General features: G+C 38.1%; 1 protein-coding gene across 2 annotated transcripts in view; it reads right to left on the bottom strand.

The window, feature by feature from the left end:
* The window catches only part of PDCD6IP (programmed cell death 6 interacting protein), a 32,415-nt gene extending 15,034 nt beyond the window's left edge, over positions 1-17,381 (bottom strand). For both annotated transcript variants that reach the window (XM_062569492.1, XM_062569493.1), the window contains exons 1-6: positions 17,030-17,381; positions 10,224-10,278; positions 8,461-8,530; positions 5,138-5,265; positions 4,404-4,557; positions 1,148-1,248 (exon numbers count right to left, since the gene is read on the bottom strand). In XM_062569492.1, coding sequence (XP_062425476.1) covers positions 1,148-1,248; positions 4,404-4,557; positions 5,138-5,265; positions 8,461-8,530; positions 10,224-10,278; positions 17,030-17,235 — 714 coding nt within the window. In that variant the 5' untranslated portion in view covers positions 17,236-17,381. The remainder of the gene's footprint in view (positions 1-1,147; positions 1,249-4,403; positions 4,558-5,137; positions 5,266-8,460; positions 8,531-10,223; positions 10,279-17,029) is intronic.
* Positions 17,382-19,661: the final 2,280 nt, after the last annotated feature.

Below are 19,661 nucleotides of genomic sequence, written 5' to 3'. Positions count from 1 at the left end.
TCTGACATATGAAGTAAACTTCTATTTCACACTCCTAAACACATACCGGCTCTCAGAACTAGTGTTAACTCAAGGAACCAGCCAACTTACTGTTTTCTTTCAAATAATCAGCCATCAGATTACTGTGTAACTGGAACAGCAATCAGATCTATGACTTAAAACAATCCACAAAGTAATGGCTTTATTGCACCTCATCACCTCTCACAAAATAATTACTACTGTAATACCTAAATGTGAAATTAGCCCAATCTGTAAAACACCACAGAATTTGTGAAACACACACACAAAGAATCTATCAAATGCACAACCAAATAAAATATCAAATTAACTTTGAAAAAGTTTTTATACACACACACACACACAAAAATGTGTGTGTGTAAGTCTGTGTAAGTCTGTGATTGGGCTACAGGAATTAAGGACGTTTAATTTGTTACTTAAAATAAAAAAATGCATACTATTTTTACTTGAACATAATACAGCCTTCCTCAGAGGCTCAGTTTTAAAATAATCCTTACATTCTATACACTGAAAGAGCATAGAAGTCTTTCTGCAGCTTCCAAAACCAACAATATCCAAATGAGAGTCAAGCCTGAGCTGAGATACTTTAAAAATATCAAGTTTATTTCAGGGTAGAGGAAAAGGAGAAAGTAGGCAGAAGGAGAAAGGACATGCTAACTTCCAGTAATGTTTTTCATTAACAGGCTGGTGATCAATACCTCTACACTCATGCTGTCACCAAGATAGCCAATTTTGCATAAAAACTTTGATACTAGAAGCCAATTAAACCCCATTAGAAAGTGTTAGAAATATTTAGTAATGCATTAAATAAGAAGGCATCCCTAAATATATCTTAAACATTCCAAGTTAACTTTAATGTGTTGCAATTACACACATTTCATGTAATAAGATTTTACCTACTAAAAGGAAACAAACAAACAAACAAACAAACAAAAAGCTTTTAAAAAAAGCCCCAATCCATTTCTTTATGTTCTTCACTACTTTTCAAATTACTGGTTTATTCCCCTTGGATGTAACAGTCAACTTTTCTGAAATACACCATCTTAAGTATATTTCATCAAGTACATTGTAAATGACAGCTATTCATTGTAATAGCAGGTCTCAGACTATTTCCGTAAGGGTTACTAACCTTAGGCAAAGTATCTTTATATTGACATTGTTTGTAAGCGTCACCATAATAATCTGCAGCTTGATTAGCTAGTTTAGCTATGATACCATCTTTCATTTTATCTGGGGAAAAAAAAAAAAAAGAACAAATATGATTAACATCAGCTTTTACAAGTCAACACAAATTATTTCAACCTGAAGCAGCAACAACAGCATTTTAATCATATAGTTTCGCATTATAGCTCAAGGATGGGATCCCATTTTTCCCTCTCAATATCTAGCTGCAGTTTCCAGACTTTCTACTTTAGTCATGAAGCTGCAGGTTCGGTCAGTTGTAAGAGGAATCTTTCGGCAGCTGCTTGCATTTATGCAGGATTAGGGGTGAAGCTCCTCTCATACCCAGGGCAGGCTGCCAATGAAAGCAGCAGCCACATTCTCCCCTCGGCAGTGTGTTCCCAGCCCCTCCCATGGGCTGGCACAGGCATTTGTACAGCCATAATCGAAGAATTCAGCTGAATCCAGCCAACAAAGCAAAACAAAAAAGTTAATTTTCAGCAGGATCCACTCCCTAATCCAGCTTAATGTCAGGATTCTCAAAAATTTGCAGTGGTGGAGGGGGGTAGAAAGGACTGTTTCTAAAACACGGTAGCCCACACCTCAGCGGCTTTCAATGAGAAGAGAAACACCATTCCCAAGTATCTGTAATCATAGTTCTTCCAAGTGCTCTCCACATCTTCGTATCAGAGCTGCACAGCAGCATTCTTTGCCTCATCTCCTGAGCCTATTCCAGAAGCCAAAGCTGTTAAGATAGGAACATACTGTATCTATCTTGATCTCCTTTTATAATCACCTCTGGCCTGCACTAGCAATTCAACCATCAAAGAGAAGGCGAGCAATACGAACGTCAACCATCTACCCTGAATAGCTGCCTTTACAGATAAGTATCCTTCGATCTAGGCGATTTTCATGTACTGCCAGATTGATAAGCACTAATGTTGGGAAGAAGGGAAAGGTCTACAGAGCCTTAACCACTAAAATAAAATCAAAAGAATAGCCAAACGGGCTACTCATTCTAGCTCACACACACCTGTGAACTTCAGGCGAGAGGCATGATGTTTAATATTAAATTCTGTGATGTAAATGCATTTAAGATACGTCAGACCCAGTAGAACAGGAGCTAATATGACCATGTGATCTATCAACAAGAAAAGGAGAAAGAAAAGGAGAAAGAAAAGGAGAAAGAAAAGGAGAAAGAAAAGGAGAAAGAAAAGGAGAAAGAAAAGGAGAAAGAAAAGGAGAAAGAAAAGGAGAAAGAAAAGGAGAAAGAAAAGGAGAAAGAAAAGGAGAAAGAAAAGGAGAAAGAAAAGGAGAAAGAAAAGGAGAAAGAAAAGGAGAAAGAAAAGGAGAAAGAAAAGGAGAAAGAAAAGGAGAAAGAAAAGGAGAAAGAAAAGGAGAAAGAAAAGGAGAAAGAAAAGGAGAAAGAAAAGGAGAAAGAAAAGGAGAAAGAAAAGGAGAAAGAAAAGGAGAAAGAAAAGGAGAAAGAAAAGGAGAAAGAAAAGGAGAAAGAAAAGGAGAAAGAAAAGGAGAAAGAAAAGGAGAAAGAAAAGGAGAAAGAAAAGGAGAAAGAAAAGGAGAAAGAAAAGGAGAAAGAAAAGGAGAAAGAAAAGGAGAAAGAAAAGGAGAAAGAAAAGGAGAAAGAAAAGGAGAAAGAAAAGGAGAAAGAAAAGGAGAAAGAAAAGGAGAAAGAAAAGGAGAAAGAAAAGGAGAAAGAAAAGGAGAAAGAAAAGGAGAAAGAAAAGGAGAAAAGTAAGTGCATTTTTTTCCAGTGCACTAAATATTTAATAAAGCCAAAACAGGAATTAAGCCTTTCTAGCCCCATCTATTGTGTGGTAGTTGCATCTTCCTTCATAGGGAATGGGCTCTAAGAAAAAAATAAAATATTGTCACATTAACCACATTTCCAATAGAAGACAAAGGAAATGACTGAGAATCCTTTGTCCACGTGGACTGTGGGGTCTACCACTACAGGCTTTAATTTTTACTCACATCTCTTTAAAATACTATAGCTACAATGCAATTCTAGAGATGGAACAGAGAACATTTATCGCATTAAAGATGCATTTAAAGACTACATTAAGAAAGGCTCAGAAATGGAAAAAGAGCTGATCTGAGTCTTGCAATGGAGTGAGATTTGACCAATCAATTTGTTTTTTGCTGAGCACCTTTGCTTTCTTTCAATTAGTTGTAAGTAACTTTCTTTCTATTAGAAATACCAGGTAAGGCTGCCAAATAGACTGTCCTGGCCTACAACAGTAGTTTGTTGTTGAGATTCTCCTAAATGCAGTAAAGCTAAAACAGTCCAGAAATCTTCCTTGTGAATGGAAAAATCATCCTAATTAAGGTAACCACTATCTTCCTCCTTTATATTCCAAACTTTAGTTTCAGGGGGAAAGGGAGGGCGAAGGAGGGAGGGAGGCACATTTAACCCTTATGTACTTAGTTCTGCTTTGGGATATTTGAAGTTTTAGATGTATAACTTCTTGTAAACACAAGCAGAAGAGCAGGAAAACAAAGAGTGAAGATCCCATACTGAAAACAGTATTCTTTCTCAGGAATATTTTTCTTTGAAGAGTATGTTCTTCAACAGCTGTATGAAAATATGCAGCCTCTAAATCAGCATTTCACAATCAGCTTTTAGCAGCTAGGGATATAATCCTTTGTTTTGCCTGCAGAATTTGACTTTTTGTGGTAAACTGGGCATTCTCAGAGTGGGTCAAAGACATCCCCTCTCTGTAAGAATAGGAGTAATGGAACAGAAGGTATTTCTTTTCCTTTAAACTCTTAGGAAATTCCCTTTTTTCTGAGCACAATCATATCTTTCCAAATTCTCATGAAATAACTTCCCAGATAGAGGAGGAGGGGAGTAATGGTAAAACTCTATGCACCATTTCTAGTAGTTTCTGTTCTGTTGGGAGAACAGGTCTTCTGATCTCAAGGGAGAAAGATTAAAAAAATGCAACAAAATCCTTTGTAAAGATAAAGACTAATGTTCTTGGACTCAAAGAGAAAATGCAAATGTGACAACTGTAGTGTCAAATGAACATTAGACAAATTCTGCGGTTTGTTTTTAATGACTTGAACTTAAGAAAAATCAGTAAAGGCAAAGAATGACCTTTTGAAAGGCCCTTTGAAAGCTCCTGGTAGCTTAAAATACTTGTAACCTTTTGTGGAAGTTTTAACAAGCACATAAAACATCAGAGCTAAAAATTGAGATATACCTCTTGTAGCTTTCAAGAAAAACACTTCTTGGGCTTGAGCCAACATAATAAGGCTGAGAGTTCCAACTGTGTCTGGAGAGATGTCCACTGTAGGTTCTCGATTCAACGCTGATAAGACAGTGTCTTTAATGTGTTGGAAAGCACCACTTGCAAACTAAATAAAAGAAAAATATTATCCTTCCTGTTCCTAAGCAGATTTTTCCTCTTTAAAGTACAGTATCATTTTAAACAAGGTGTGGGGGGGAGGTCTGTGTATGGTGTACCCTCTATTCTTTAACCATGAAAACCAATTCCTTGTGACATCTTGTTCTTGAAACTATCTACACTTAAAACATCTTTTAAACAAGGCTCACTGTAACTAAACGTGTATTAGTTATACCTAAAGGCATAAAAGAACAAGGAAAATTTAACACATGCTACCAAGAAGAATGAAAGAGACTTTTACTGCATAACACGACAAGACCAAAATTAGTGAAAAAGTATTAAATCTTGAGATGAAGGTGGTTAATTGCCATGGGCTTGGCGGGGGGGAAAAAAATCTGTCATGGAATGGAGTCCTTCAAACCAGTACATAAATATGGGTAAGGAACCTATAGTAACCCAACCCATCTTGATAATGAAGAGAAATAATATATAAAATAATATATATATGTGGTTGTAAAACTGAGATACTTATTTGATGTTCTAAGATTAATAATTCTGAATTCCAGAGCACAAGCAGGAAGCTCCTGTACCTGATAGTGTTTAGCTGCAGCTTTCAGTCCTTCGTCATTATCTAGATTCTGTTCTGCTGCAATTTGGCTTGCTAATGCTCCACAGTTGAACAAAACACAGGTCTTCTCATACCCCAAACTTGCCAGAGCTGCAATCAAGAGAGACAGTTTTAAGAAAATAATCTTGAGTACTCTAGCCTCCTACAGATGAGCCATCACTAATATCTGTAGTTAAAGACATCAACAGTTTCAAGCCAAGTTTCATACTTTTAAAGTCAAAATTCTCTCAATCCTGCAGCCTGAACATCATCTAACAGTCCTTTCACAAAAATGTTTCAAAATGAGGAACTACACAGACTGTTAAAAGTATAAAAGCAGTAGCAGAAATAATCCGAAAGCCTTTTCAACTACAGTGCAGTTTTTGGCTCCTGAAGACACACACAACTGAAGGATAATCTGAAACATGAATTCACGTGACTTAATCACTCTGCAATAACTGCCCACTTACATGCTCTCACTGTATCTTTGATGAGATTAACTACCCCTCTCTCTCTTAGGGCAAAGGTTTTTTGAATCCCCTATGTTACCATCTACTGAAATGCAAGGAAGTCTCCACATCTCAAAGCTATTGTTTAAGACTGCAAATACTGACAAGCATCTTGGTTATACCCTGGTTATAAATGTACTGTAATATAAGTACATTTATACAAATCTATAAAAAGATTTACTTAAATAAAACATGCTCATTAGAGAATTGTGTGGCCTGTGCAGACTCAATTCCTGTAGTTCTTCATTGCTCCAGAGGATGGAGCTTACACTTCTAGAAACAGTAATATCTGAGCATCAACCATTTTGAATCTATTAATTTCCTTAGGAAAATTATTGCCCCTATGCAAGTGTTGGAAAATCTAACACTGCAGGTATTGGTTCCTTTTTTAAAATGTCCAGACACTCATCTTGAACAACACAGAAAACTAAACTATTGAAATTTCAACTTCACAAACCCAGCTACAATAGGTGTAACTTACATCCTTAAAACATAAAGATACTGAAGGGACGCATTTGTTTTATTCTAACATCCATCATCTTTATACAGTTACATATTTATTTGACTCATCTCTGAAATCTCTATGTCAGCAATCCCTGACATGCACTAAATTTTCAGGCAAGTAGCCTGAAATCAGACAATTTTCCCCCAATTTCATTCCTTGAGTAAAATAAGTTCAGTTTACACAGTCACTGTATATTATTCATTATTCATTTAGATGATCTCTCTGAAGTTTTTCAGAATTTTTCTAAAAAAAACAGTAATAATAAAATTTTAAAAAAAGACTTCAAAATTTCCAAAGTATAAAACTATCTTATACTCAGAATTATTTTATCCTCCAAATTGGATCTCAAATATGATTTACCACAGCAAGAACAGCTGAACAGCAGTGTAGCTCTTCCTCAGTCTCTTCTGTTTATAGCTCTTCCTACTGACTTAAACGAACATATTTCAGATTATATGTCAGGCTATGAACTTGGCACTTTTCAAGCAGCCAGTTTGCTACCGCTGCAGGACTCAAAATTCCTAACTCAGATCCCTGGATCTTGCCCCCATGAAAGTCAAAGGAGCTTGGTGTTTAATTTCCATTTGGAGAAAGGATCACTTCACATTCACAAGTCAACAGAAATTTTCTCTCTTCAATAGCTGAAAACCTTCCTTTGCACTTAGAAACCTCACTGATAATTCTGATCTGAGATAAAAATATACATATATTTTTATACATATAAAAAGATACATATATGTCATACTTCATCTGGAGAGCAGCATCTGAATATCTGCAATACAACACTCTACAAATATATATGGAAAGACTCTTATTATTTCTTTCCACTGATTCTAAAGTTCCAAAATGAATTTTATTCCACTGCTTCTTAACTGAGCATTACTCATCTCAGTTACAAATTTCTTTGATTTTTCACACGGACTGTTGTGTAAATCTCTGGCCATCTGCCTCCCAGACTACTATATAATTAACCTGCAGACAAACAAGTATTCTCAAGCTGCTGTAACATCACATGTACTCAAATTCTCAGGGTAATTACCAACATTATGATTACTGATGGTTCTTCTCATATAATTAAGTGTCTATGGTGATTTACAGACTATGTTCAAGTCCTAATTAAGTATTCTGAGCCTTATTATGAAACAAGTTCATTTAACATGAAATGCTAGCACAATAAAAGTCAGAACCAATCAAATTCTAAGGATAAAACCAGCATCTTCAGGAAGGTGCCTGATTATTGAGAAGAATTCTCTAGAATAATTAGAAAATAAAGCAGTGTGCAGCATTTGCTTACACATAGAAATGTGGTGTCTTATTAAGCATACAGTTTGCACAGTGCAACTATAGCCGGTATACCTAGAACATGTAAAGTTACAATGACTTTCAGTAGTGGCTAACAGAAAATTCTACATGGGACACCACTACAAACTAATACCAAAAAATCCTTCTTAAAAAAAAAGACTAAGATTTTCAGGCTTTGTCTAATACTTCAAAATTGCAATGACTGTCTTACAATGCTAGCCATGATGAACATCAGAAACACTGTGAATGATGATACACCACCGATCAGCTCCTCACTTCAAAAGTATTTTGTCTTATTTTCTCTGTGGGCAAGCGTTCCAAACCCATTTAATGGTCCTGAATTTGCAGTGCAGGATTGTTTCTATAGTACTAAAATATAGCATAGAATCAAACTCCTTTTGCTTGCAGGAAACCAGTATAAATTGCTTTTTCTTGATACCATTCAAATGCATACGGAAGTGTTTTAAAAAGAAATGGTAAGAATATCATTTTAGGGCATAGGCAAATCCATCTATTCTCTTCTGAAACAAAACATGATGTCAGAGTACGTTATTCAAGTCAACTAGCCATTACTGCCCTTTTTCTTTAAGGAACTTGCTCACACTCATACAAGCACATTCCAAGAGGATCTTATTCAATTAAAAAGAGCTAGGTTAACAAAAACCTAATATTAGAACTTAATACTTGAGTATTTCAGAACAATTTTGAGAAGCAGTAATCTCCATTAGCACAACTATTATCAGACTGCATATATATTTATGTCTTCAGAAAACTGATGTTAAATAGCTAATTAAATTTTATAGAAATTTTTAGAATAGTATCTATTCATTCATTACCGACGTTGAAGCCATTAATCTGTTACTAATATAGCTGAATTCATTCTAAACCTATATTGAAAGCACTAGAAAGACTACTCACCATTCCCATTAGCTATATAACAATATTCTCAAATCCACCTTTATTACTTGCACTTTCACTGTAATCACTTACCCAGTTTGACAGATCCTCCAAAAAGTGATCCTTTATCAAAGGCATCTTTCCATGTAAATGTTACACAGATCTGAAAGTTATGAAAAAAAGGTATTTATTTATTAAATACAGAACATGCAAAAAATGTCCCAAATTCATGTATTTATCCTTTGTTATTCTAATTAAGTAAAATATTTAGTTCACCTGTAACAAAAATAAACATTCCAAGAATTTCAAGAGATCACTGAAAGGCTACATAAAGATTTGCTTCTGTTTTCTCCTTCCTGTTAATTTGCTCCAAAGCCTTTCAAGAAGCAAGATGTAGACACTCTTCCCCCAAGAAGTCTGACACTCAGGTATGCTCACAGTTGAAGTAACCCGCCCAAACAGGCAGTTTCCACTGTTCCAAATTACTACCTGAAACTGCTTTGTAATACATTTTTTTATGATACGCACATTAAAAGTGAATTCAATAGGAGCACTGACAGGAAACATATTCAGGAAGGAGAAAGCACGTGTGTTTTATGCTATTATCTCAGCATGTATATTCAAAGACAATACGAATATTGTACAGAATCTGCTTTGAAGTTCCACAATTTGATTCTTTTTTCAGGTGATCAAACTGATTGTAGGCAACTGCTATCTGCCCACAAAAAAACCAAACCAAAACAAAACAAAAAAAACCTCATTTTAAAAATGGCAGAGGAGAATAACTTAAGAAAGAGACAGGCCCACAGCACTGTTTGCTAATGTTTTCTTCTAGCAGCCAACCTGCTTCAAGAAGTTCCAGTCACCAGCTTTTTCATTACATTGACTATTATAAATTGTTCCACCTAAGGGAAGATGATTTTCGAACCTTACTCCTAAAGTTTGCCAGTTCTCCATGTCTCAAGGTTTGTAGATAACCATGTCAAAACATTTACACACTGAAAATCCAAGTGAGTTCTTGGCTATAAGTTAACGCAGCTACATACAAAACTCAAATGAGCGTGAACAAAACCACTCCCTTACCTCTGCATGTAAGTCCCCGAGATAAACATATTTTTAATCATAACTTTATGTTTTGGTTAAGAGAGAACTGGAAATTCTGTCCTATTTGTAAACACCTCCAAAGAAAACATATTTTTTTCCTCCTAGAGACTTAAATATCTATTCTAGTTTCCAGCTGAGGAAAAAGGTTAAGCTAAAGAAAGATGGTAGAAATAAACTTAACAAATACAATGCCTACAGAAAATTTTATGTAATTTGTAGGTACAGAGACAGAATTAACATGGCAAACTCTTCAGTGGACATAATCTGTTAGCTACTATGAATAAAACATCTGTTCTACCTCAAGAACAGAAGATCATATTCCATCCACCACTAGTGAGGTTTTTTCCCCATAAAAATTATGTTTTTAAAAGCCTCTATAATATAGCATAAAACAGACTTTTCCCTGGAAAAAGGAGTGTTAAAGAGAATCTTCCAGCAAAATGCAGTTCCTTCTGAAACGGACTACAGAGATTGTCAACCAAAGTCTAAACTTTTCTCAGGCTATGTTCTGGCATCTGTAAAATGAAGGCAATTACAACCACTAGAGGTGAGGTCTCAGTGTAGATTATGTGTGGCTATACACTGAAAATAGCCAGAGATTAGGAAAGTAAGGCTCAAAGAGATTAAATGTCTTGCCCAAGAGAAGTACTGCTTAGTAGATTAGATACAGACTTGTCATATATCTTAAATGCCAGACTATGATCACTACAGTTTAACAACATATATTTTAACAGTTTGATGTATCTTCTTACCTGATTTTCAGAGAATGGAAACTTTGGTTCAATAGAACACAGCTGATCATAGTATCTAAACAAAGAAAAATAAATAATTTTTAATTTTTTTTTTTTAAAAAAAAAAAAAAAAAAAAAGGAAAGCACCCTTTGAGACAAACCAAGTTGTGGGGCTTTGTTTCTTATATTGGCAGAGAAGGAAGAGGGCACAGAAATGGCCCACACAAGTTATAGGGCTCATTCACAGCCATGGAAAATCCCCTGGGGAGCTGCAGGACACTGACAGAAACTGTGCAGGTTCAAAGGGAGATAGCCTGTGAAGGTGAAAGACAACACTGAATCCCTGCCTCAGTCAGAAGCAAAAGAGTATCACAGGCTAAACTGACCCATTCCACTTTCAGACAGAGGGTGGATTAGAAAAGAATATCATGCAAAGGAGTCTATACACACAAATGCGTGCAGTGAGACAAAGCATACATTAGACATTAAACCATGTTGCAAAAAGAAATCATATACAGCATTTAACTAGTATTAAGCTATACTACACACTCTTGATCTGATTATTATGAGTTGGAAATTGTAGGGGAGTAGGATCTGTTTCAACTTCAGTATCTTTGAAATAGATGCCATTTGCCTTGTACAATAGCAACTGAAGAGTCTCACCCCGATAAAACTCTTTACTTGTAAACTTAGTTTTTCGTTACAGTACATCACAGCAGTCACAGTCAATTAAAAACAAAAGTTTTTTTACATCAATATTTGCCTACTCACAACAGAAGCCTTTTAGGAAAGAACATCAGAAAGACGGCAAGCGTAGCATAGCCCCTCACACAACTTAGCCAGGCAACAATCTGCAGTTCGAGGTTTGCCCAGAACAGAAAACCTTTATGCTGCCAGCTGCCGGGAAAGGTAAGACGTGGAGCCCCATTTCCTATACCATTCCTGCAGCACCTGTCATATGGCCATACATACCACATGCTTGGTGGTTTGTTAAAAGTTAATCTTGGTATACTACTGTCATGTATCACATGTGACGTTACAACGGTCAAATTTCTTTTAACCGTTCACACTCCCAACCTTCAAAACGTGTTGTTGGCAGCAAGTTTCACAATCAGCGCGCTAAGCTCGGCACACGTTGTTCCTGTTTCCTTAAATTGTCTTGTTAAATAATAATCACTACTGATCTAGAAATAAAGCAGATACGCAAAGCCTGTACTACTCTGACAATAAATGTTAACGTTTAAAAATTCAGAAAGCGTTTGAAAAGGTCAGATGCAACATTAAAATAGCCGTTAGCATATTCTTCACTGAATTTTACCTGTTTTTAATATATACTTCAACTTGTCCTACTTGAACTGTCCTACTGCAATTTTCAAGATACAACATACTATCAAAAGCTACAACAATCTGAAATAGGAACCCTGTGGAAGGTCTTCTACTAATATGTGAGTTAAAAGAAATTGTTCCAGAAAAAAGACAACAGTCTGCAGAGGTTTACTGTGACAGTAGTACACCAAGATTAACTTTTACTTTTAACAAACTACCAAGTATGTGAAAGGTATAGCTTGAAAAGAAAAAGAGGTATTTAATGTGGGTTTTAAAGTTATTAATATATTTTGTTTTCATTGTCTACATGAAACCATGAATCTGTACTCTAGCTTGTCATATTTCAGCATTTTGATTGCTACAACAGAAGTGGTCATTACAAATTCAGATTTCAAATACACCTACACTGAAAGACTTTTTCTACAAGTTAAAGCTGTTTTTCAAAACAAAATATTGGCATGTCTCAGAATCTGATAACTTTAAACTACATGATAACACGAGTATTTCTTTCAAACTTTATGAAGTGAGCACATTAAAAATACTAGTTAAAAAAAAGTGTGTACTTTTTGTAGATGATTCTTCCATTTTCACCAATTTTCTTTCAATAGCTAGTCATACTTTGAAAGTACATAACTTTTTTTTATTTTTTTAAGTGCTATGTTCTTTTCTATTGCATCTTCTCAAATGACCTTACATCTAAGCCTGATCTATAAACAAGCAGTACAAAAGTACCCTTTTTGTAATCAAGTAAATTCAGCTTTGCATGTTGATGCTCTCATCGGTAAGTTTGATCCAATTTATCACACCACCACACTCGTGTTTTTTTTTTTCCATTTCCTGATTGTTTTCACTGATGCAGATTAATGCAAGCAGTGCAAGAATTAGTTCACTAACTAACAATACTGAAGATCATTTCAAGTCTTCCTTCATTGTCTGTCGCTGATCTCAGCACAATCTTTCTCATGCAGGACAATACAGAAAACAAAACTTCCCATACTGCCTCCTCCTGTCCCAATTTAGTTTGTCAACCAAAAGTCACCAGTAAAGCCAGGCTGTCTTCCTACATTCATGACTACCTAGTCCTCATCCACCATTAGGGTACAGGCAAGATCCAAAGCCAGGTGCACATAAATATTGGCAGTTTGCAAACAGGCTATTCTTTATCCACAGAAACATTAAAAAAAAGTTTTTCCCAAACATGCACATTACCATATCATTGGGACTTAAAAAAAAAATAAAAGAAAAAGAAAAAAAGAAAACGGAAGTACTTAAGTTACCTTTTTATTAGTGTAAGCACGTAAGGACATTTCTTTTTATTAATGAACTTGAAATGCTGTTCAAGATTTTAGAAGCTCCTTAAACCTCTACAGGCCCCCAAAAGCATAAAATCATTTAGTTTTGCTTAACAGTAACTAAACATTGATGTAAATGGTAAATGAAAATATTACACATAACCATGTAAACCGAGCAGCACAGAAAGTAAAGCTGAAGTTGTACAAAGATAGAATACCTTTTTCTTTCAAAGTCTGTTTATTTGATACACAAGTTAGTCCTACACTGAAGGACGAGGGTACACATAGAAAGAGTGTTATTTAAAACAAAATTTACAGAAAACTAACTATTGAGTATAGAGAGAAGAATGGACATTGCCACACAACACAAATGAGAGAGCAGGGAAACAACAAAAGCTGTGCCAAATTATTAATTAAATAAAAATAAATAAATATATAAACTGCATGAGTTCCAGATACATCAGTGAAAGGAAGAACAGATGACAGCAATGCCGATGTAGTTCTTGAAGTACAGCTTGCTTTCAGTAAAGGTGACATCACACACTCAATGCTTAATAAAAATGAGTTACAGCAGTCAAATGATTTGGAAGTCAAGGTTTTAATTATAATTTAATTAAAATACAAGTATATGCTTTATGCATAAAAAACCTCAAATCCTGTTCCTCCCTCAAAGAGCCATGAAGAAAAATCTCCTTCAAAAGGACATGAAAGATACCAAGGATCTGCCTTCACTCCTTTTAGATAAGCATTGTAGTACTGAACTCACAGCTGTAAGCCAGAACTGCAACCTTCAGCCCACAGAGAATTTGACCATTCAGAATAAATCCACACTTCCCCATCTTTCATTTTAGAAAAAAACTACAAGAGTTGTTAGCAAAATTAAACTGCTTAAACTCATTCCACCACCCTATCCCTTCAGAAAAAAAAGATATTGAGTCCTGGTTATCTTTAGTATTAAAAGAGGAAGCAAGGAAATTCTTGAAGATATAATTATACTACAAAAAAAAAATCAGATTTGGTATGACAAGATACAGAATTTAAGGAGAAACATCTGCACTGAGTTCACCTACAGTCTACTTTGCCTTCGAGCACTAAAATTCTCACAAAACAAAGTTTTAAAGCAGATTGTTCCCATTAAAAAGTGAAGCTGGAGCACCATGTAACTGGGAAAACTATAAAAGCAGTTGTGTTCATTGGTTAAATACTAGCATATCCTACATTTTCATGGCTTTACTGTTCCACGTTTGCCTAGGTAATAAGGCTGCAACAAAGTACATTTCTTATACAAAACAAATCAAATTCTACAGTAATTACTCAGCAAAATGAGGCTCTTAAAGATTCTAAAATACTGGGAAATCATAGATTAATTAGCAGCAGATTAATCGCTAATTTCTTAGAGGTTAAACAGTCTACAGCACTCTACTAGGCGTGGCATATAAAAAGCCATGAAAAAAATAAATGCATGCAAAGAGTATACATATTATAAATAGCTCTTCCAACCTTACCTATTCACTAACCAAAGTTTTAGACATGGTACATTTAAGCTCCAAATTTAACTAAAATCTTGCTATAATAGTACTTAAGACTTAGCACGACTGTTAAATAGCAACAGAAAAGTACCAGAAATTGAAGGAGTAGTAATGGTAATGATAAGCTTAGCAGGCACTTCCATCTGAGCCTTTGAGCAGGCAGGCAGGCTGATTTCCAAAGTAACTACATTTTACAGAACAAGAACAAAACTTACTTTCTAGTATCTGTAATGAATACAAATGGTCAGACAGGAAAAACATCATTCATAACTTTTCTTACAGAAAAGAGAAAATGTACATTTGACAGATTTATGTTCTTTTTTAAATGCATTTAAGCCCAATTCTTTTCTGTATTTCTGCTCATAAGACTGTGAAGTACTATGAAATAAACATCATAAAAAAGATTTTAGTAATTAATTCTGAATTTACAGTTAATTCAGACCTTCACTATATCTCATTCCTGCTATAAAGGGAGCAGAGAGACATTCTCAAATGGTATCATGTTAAATGCAGGTGATTTATTAGAGAACTCCACAATGCAGTATCTGTGGTACAGGGACACCATCTCTTGTTCACACATTTAACTTCAACTACTATCACAGCACCTGGGAAGCTCAAGTCCTGTGCACTGATCAAAAGCAGTGAAGACAGATCTGTTCACCTTAGCGCTTCTCTGCATATGGAAATAACTGCAAAGGAAACTTAGTAATCATGCAATTGCAAGCACTTTCCCTTCTTTATTCAGAGAGAAAAATCTGTGCAATCTGAAGTTGCACACTATGGCTTGAATTAATTTAATGACCTACTAGCATAAGAAGTGAGGTCCCATTCAGTCCCTTTGGCTTTCAGCCATGCTCTTTGTATCCTCTTTTCTGACAGCTCTGAGGTTCACCTGACCTTGCGCTGAACTCATTCAAGTTGCTCACCTAAGGGGAGCCACTTACATCTTTTGGTGGGTTAGCTACCTTCCAGAGCTGGCATAAAAGAAAGGCCTGATCTGAAGCGATGAAAAAAGGACTTCCTTTGGCAGGCAAATGCTGTTAGATAAAGTGAAGCCACATGACTATGTGCCTAGGCCAAACAGGTATTTCAGAAAGAAATGAACTAGAAATCCAGTGGGCACCATTAAAAAAACAAAGCTAAATGCCAATGTTTTGGCATTTAGAGAGAAGATAATACCATGCCTTTTAGCTCAGCTAGCAAAGTCAGTCTTTTAGTTCAGATTGTCATAATTTTCCCTGACCTTCAAAAGCATGCAAAGAAATAAACAGGAATAGAACAGGAAACTACAGAGATACTGATCATTATGCTTTATAGTACAGTCATAGGTTTTAGAGTCCAAACACCCAGTGAAGGGTTGATAAGCTCAAAAAAAAATCATTAACTTGCTTTCTTTATAGGCTGTCACTTCTATCTTTCCCATTTCTTCTTTTTATTTATTTTAAAAGCACAGAATGTAACAGTGAACATCAATTGGTCCATGATAATATTTCAGAGATCTGTCACATTTACAGACATCGTTTCTCCCTGAGCCAGAAAATATCTTCACTCTTTACTTTTTTTTAATAAAAAAACAAGGTGCTTCTGTGTCAAAAATCAAGAGTTTTAACAAAATCACATTCTGGCATCAGAGATACTGAATCCCAAATTTGCAAATAAAAGTACGTATATAGTACTCAATTAATTTTAATTAATTAATCCAAATGAATTTTTTGAGTACGGAGCTAGAAGTAAATGGGCTTAAAATGTTCTCAATATTTAAAAAAATGGAAAGACAATGGAAACTGACTTAATACAGCAAGTCAATATTGCAATTTGCAAACGTTGTAGAGATGGAAAAAAAAGTGAGTGCTTCTGTAGATGATGGAGCGGGTGATACAAGCAGTCTTTACGCAGTTTACTAGGAGGAAGGTACAAATTTATCTTTTGCTCATCTGACTCGCAAGAAGCCTGCATAACAAAGGCATCGCTAAACCTTCTGATAATAAAACCTTCTGATAATAGTCTGCTAAGTTATAAATGAGATTGTAGCTTCGAAAAAGCAGTACGAAGTTACTAAACAAAGAAAACAACTTAGAAGAAGCAAAATAAGACGGGGGGGAAGAAACGTGATGAGAAACGTGACAACAATGACAGATCATGTGAAGATGTCATGCTGAAAGAGATGACACATCTGCTGTTTTCTGAGAGCAGTCAGCAACTACTACCCAGACCCAACAACAAGTGGCATGTTACAAACGGGCAAAGAGGAAACGCGTCTTTGCCAAACTACCATATTGCTCGCCCTGCACTGTCATCCCAGGGCACCGCACGACACCACGCAGCCGAGCCAAGCCGAGCCGTGCCGTATAGGGGCAGCGGCGCGGCAGGACGCCCGCGGGAACGGCCCGCCGCCGCCGCCCGCGGGAACGGCGGCTGCCCACACCTGCCGCGGCCCCGCCCACACCTGCCGCGGCCCCGCCCACACCTGCCGCGGCCCCGCCCACACCTGCCGCGGCCCCGCCCACACGGCCCTCCGCTCGCGCAGGGCACCTAGACGGGGAGGAGGTGCGCGCGCGCCCGCCCCTTCCCCCCCCCCCCCCCCCCCCGCGCGCTCCTCCCGGAAGCCGGGGAGGGGCTGGGGGAGGGGGCCCGCAGGCGCGCGCCGGCCGTTGGAGGCCCGCCGCTCCCTCCCCCGCACCTCAGGAGCGTCTCCAGCGAGCTCTCGTGCTTGTCGAGCGGGCGGCCCAGCGCGCTCTTGCGCAGCTTGCTGAGCTCCTCGGCCGCCCGGCAGTGCTCGGCCTGCGCGTCCCCGCTGGGGTAGCTCTGCTGAATGAACTTGCTCAGCGGCTTGCTCAAGTCCACCTCCGAGGCCTTCTTCAGCTGCACCGAGATAAAGTTCGTCATGGCGGGCGGGCGGCGGCCGCCGTTACTCCCGGTCACGCGCTGCCTTGCTGCTGTTGCTGTTTGGGTCCAGCTGCCCCGGCCCGGCCGCTCCGCGCTGCCTTTCGCCTGCCCGGGCCGCCGCAGCCCCGCACTTCCGGGATCGTCTCGTCTCGCGCTCCCTCCGCAACGCCGTCACGCGCGCCCGCCCCGCCCCACCCCCTCGCGCGCGCGCGCCGCGAGGGCGAGGGGGCGGGGCCGTGTCGCCCTGCCGCCGCCGCGGGGGCGCGTGCGCGGCCGTTGCCCCGCGGGGGGGGGGCGGCGGGCGGGTGTTGGGGGTGGGGGTGGGGGTGGCGGCTTCGCGGCTTGCTCACAGGGTTCAGGCCGCGGCCGGACGTGGGCGCCCAGCTGTTCATAAAACCCCCCAGTAACAGGGTCACCGAAACCGATGGGAGCTGGGAACTCGGCCTCAGGCGTCTTATTTTAGCTTTGCGGAGCTCGCCCCCAGCTCTGGTGGGGACACGCTCTGGCAGGGCAGTAGTTTTGGAGCTCAAAGTGGGCAGAAAACCCAAGAGCTGCCTGGAGAAGTACTATTCGTTGGAGGGTGTCTACTGAGCTTAGCCATGGTAAAGGAAATTTCCCTAAGCAATAAAATGACACAGCCCGTAAATGACATTGTTCAGCCGAAATAGTGGCTACTGAAAAATCATACGCCAGACATGCAAGGTTTTAGAGGGAAGCAAAGGATTCCATACTCAACCCACGCCAAAACTGGTGTTTTAAGTACACTAAAACATTTGCCGCTTTGCATTTGGCGAAGTAGGCATTGGACTTGTCCTTATTCTGATGTTTCCAGCAATCTGGGAAGCCCAGATGGTTATCTAGTATTCAGAGCTTTGCCAGGTTGCATCTGTTACGAACCTTGACTACATTTACAAAAACTGAGTGTGTATGTCAACAATTCTTTGGTGCATTCCTAACTTCCTAAACTGAATAAACACCCAGCTCAATTTCTCAGAGCGCAATCAAAAACAAATAGAAGTTGTTTTAATTTTACATTTAAAAAGGAATTTTATTGTACAGTAAGTACTGTACAATACCCTCTGCCTTACTAACATCTCAGCATATGAGTTCCCTGCTGTTGTTTTTCTTTTTTCTCCCCCCCCCCCCGGTTTTATTGCCCCACATGCACTTGTAAGCTTTTGGTCTCTTAGCCTGAGTCAGCCTTGTACCGACTGCATTTTCCAGTTGCAGGGAAAACCTCTACCATCTCGAGCTGAGATTCTGATCAGTCTTTTGATATAGTCAGTTGGGCAGTGGCCTCCCTTTGCTTCCTACATCAAGACCTTATGGGGTATAGTTTGCCTACACATTATTACAAGATACATGGTTGTCTATATATGGAAGATGGAAGCCATTAATACTTTCCAGTGTAACAGGCATAAACGTGGAAAGGGTGTGAACAGGGAAGGGCAAGAACAGCTATGAGATCATAGTTTCACTTTTGAGCTCTGGTGACCTTTAGGTGGCTGTGCTTAACAAATGCAACCACTGCTATTTTGCATCTCTTTAAGCCTTCACCAGCACAGCACAGAAATTCCACTTTATCTTAGGATAAGTTACCAGAACTTGAAACATTCAAGTGACTTTCTTCTCACAGATTTGAGAGAGGCACTCCTCTGGTGTCTGTCTTCTGATTATTACAATTATAATATTATAAACAGTAGTGACTTGTCTCATATTACCTGTGACGACTCAAGTACTATTTCCCAATTTAGAGATGAGGAAGCTGCATAGTCAGTGGTTAGCAGTGCAGGGAGCATAGTCTACTTCTTCTGAGTCAGAGTCCTATGCTTCAAACACCAGACATACTTCCTTCTTCAAAAGGTTTATGACAGTATGTAAGGGAACCAGTATTAAAAAGCTTTCCCTTTAAATATTCAAAGTCATGCAGTATAAACAGGTTATAGCTGTATTTTAAGCATTACTGGTCACTGATATATTTAATTTTAGTGTAGACAGATCATTAAATGTCCCCAATTTTTCTCTTTCCTAAACAACCATGTATACAGAGAGCACTGCAATGTTGCAAAATCATTTTTAAATGTCGGATTTGCTTTTGATTTGCAAACTGTCTTTTCAGTGTGCTTCATACTTTTTGTCATTGGGATTTTTAGACAGAAAACTTTTCACTGAATTCTAGCATTCTTAATGTTTTGTATTTGGTTTTTGTTCACGAATTCTGTGCACAATGGAAAATTTCATTAACACGTGATTTTTTTGTGTGTTTGCTGTATTTGATTTTATTCTGTTGGTTTTGGTCATGCTGCTTTATCCATAATGGAAGAGTTTCCCTGTAACAAAAGCACTAATCTTCAAACAAACACTTTAATAAACAAAGTACAAACCAGCAAGAGAAAGTGATAAGGCGTTTAGTTAGAATCAAGTTG

Source organism: Rhea pennata, chromosome 2, assembly GCF_028389875.1.
Source record: "Rhea pennata isolate bPtePen1 chromosome 2, bPtePen1.pri, whole genome shotgun sequence".
Classification (NCBI taxonomy): Eukaryota; Metazoa; Chordata; class Aves; order Rheiformes; family Rheidae; genus Rhea; species Rhea pennata.
Note: the sequence above shows the minus strand (reverse complement) of the source record. Positions and strands in the feature narration are given on the sequence as shown.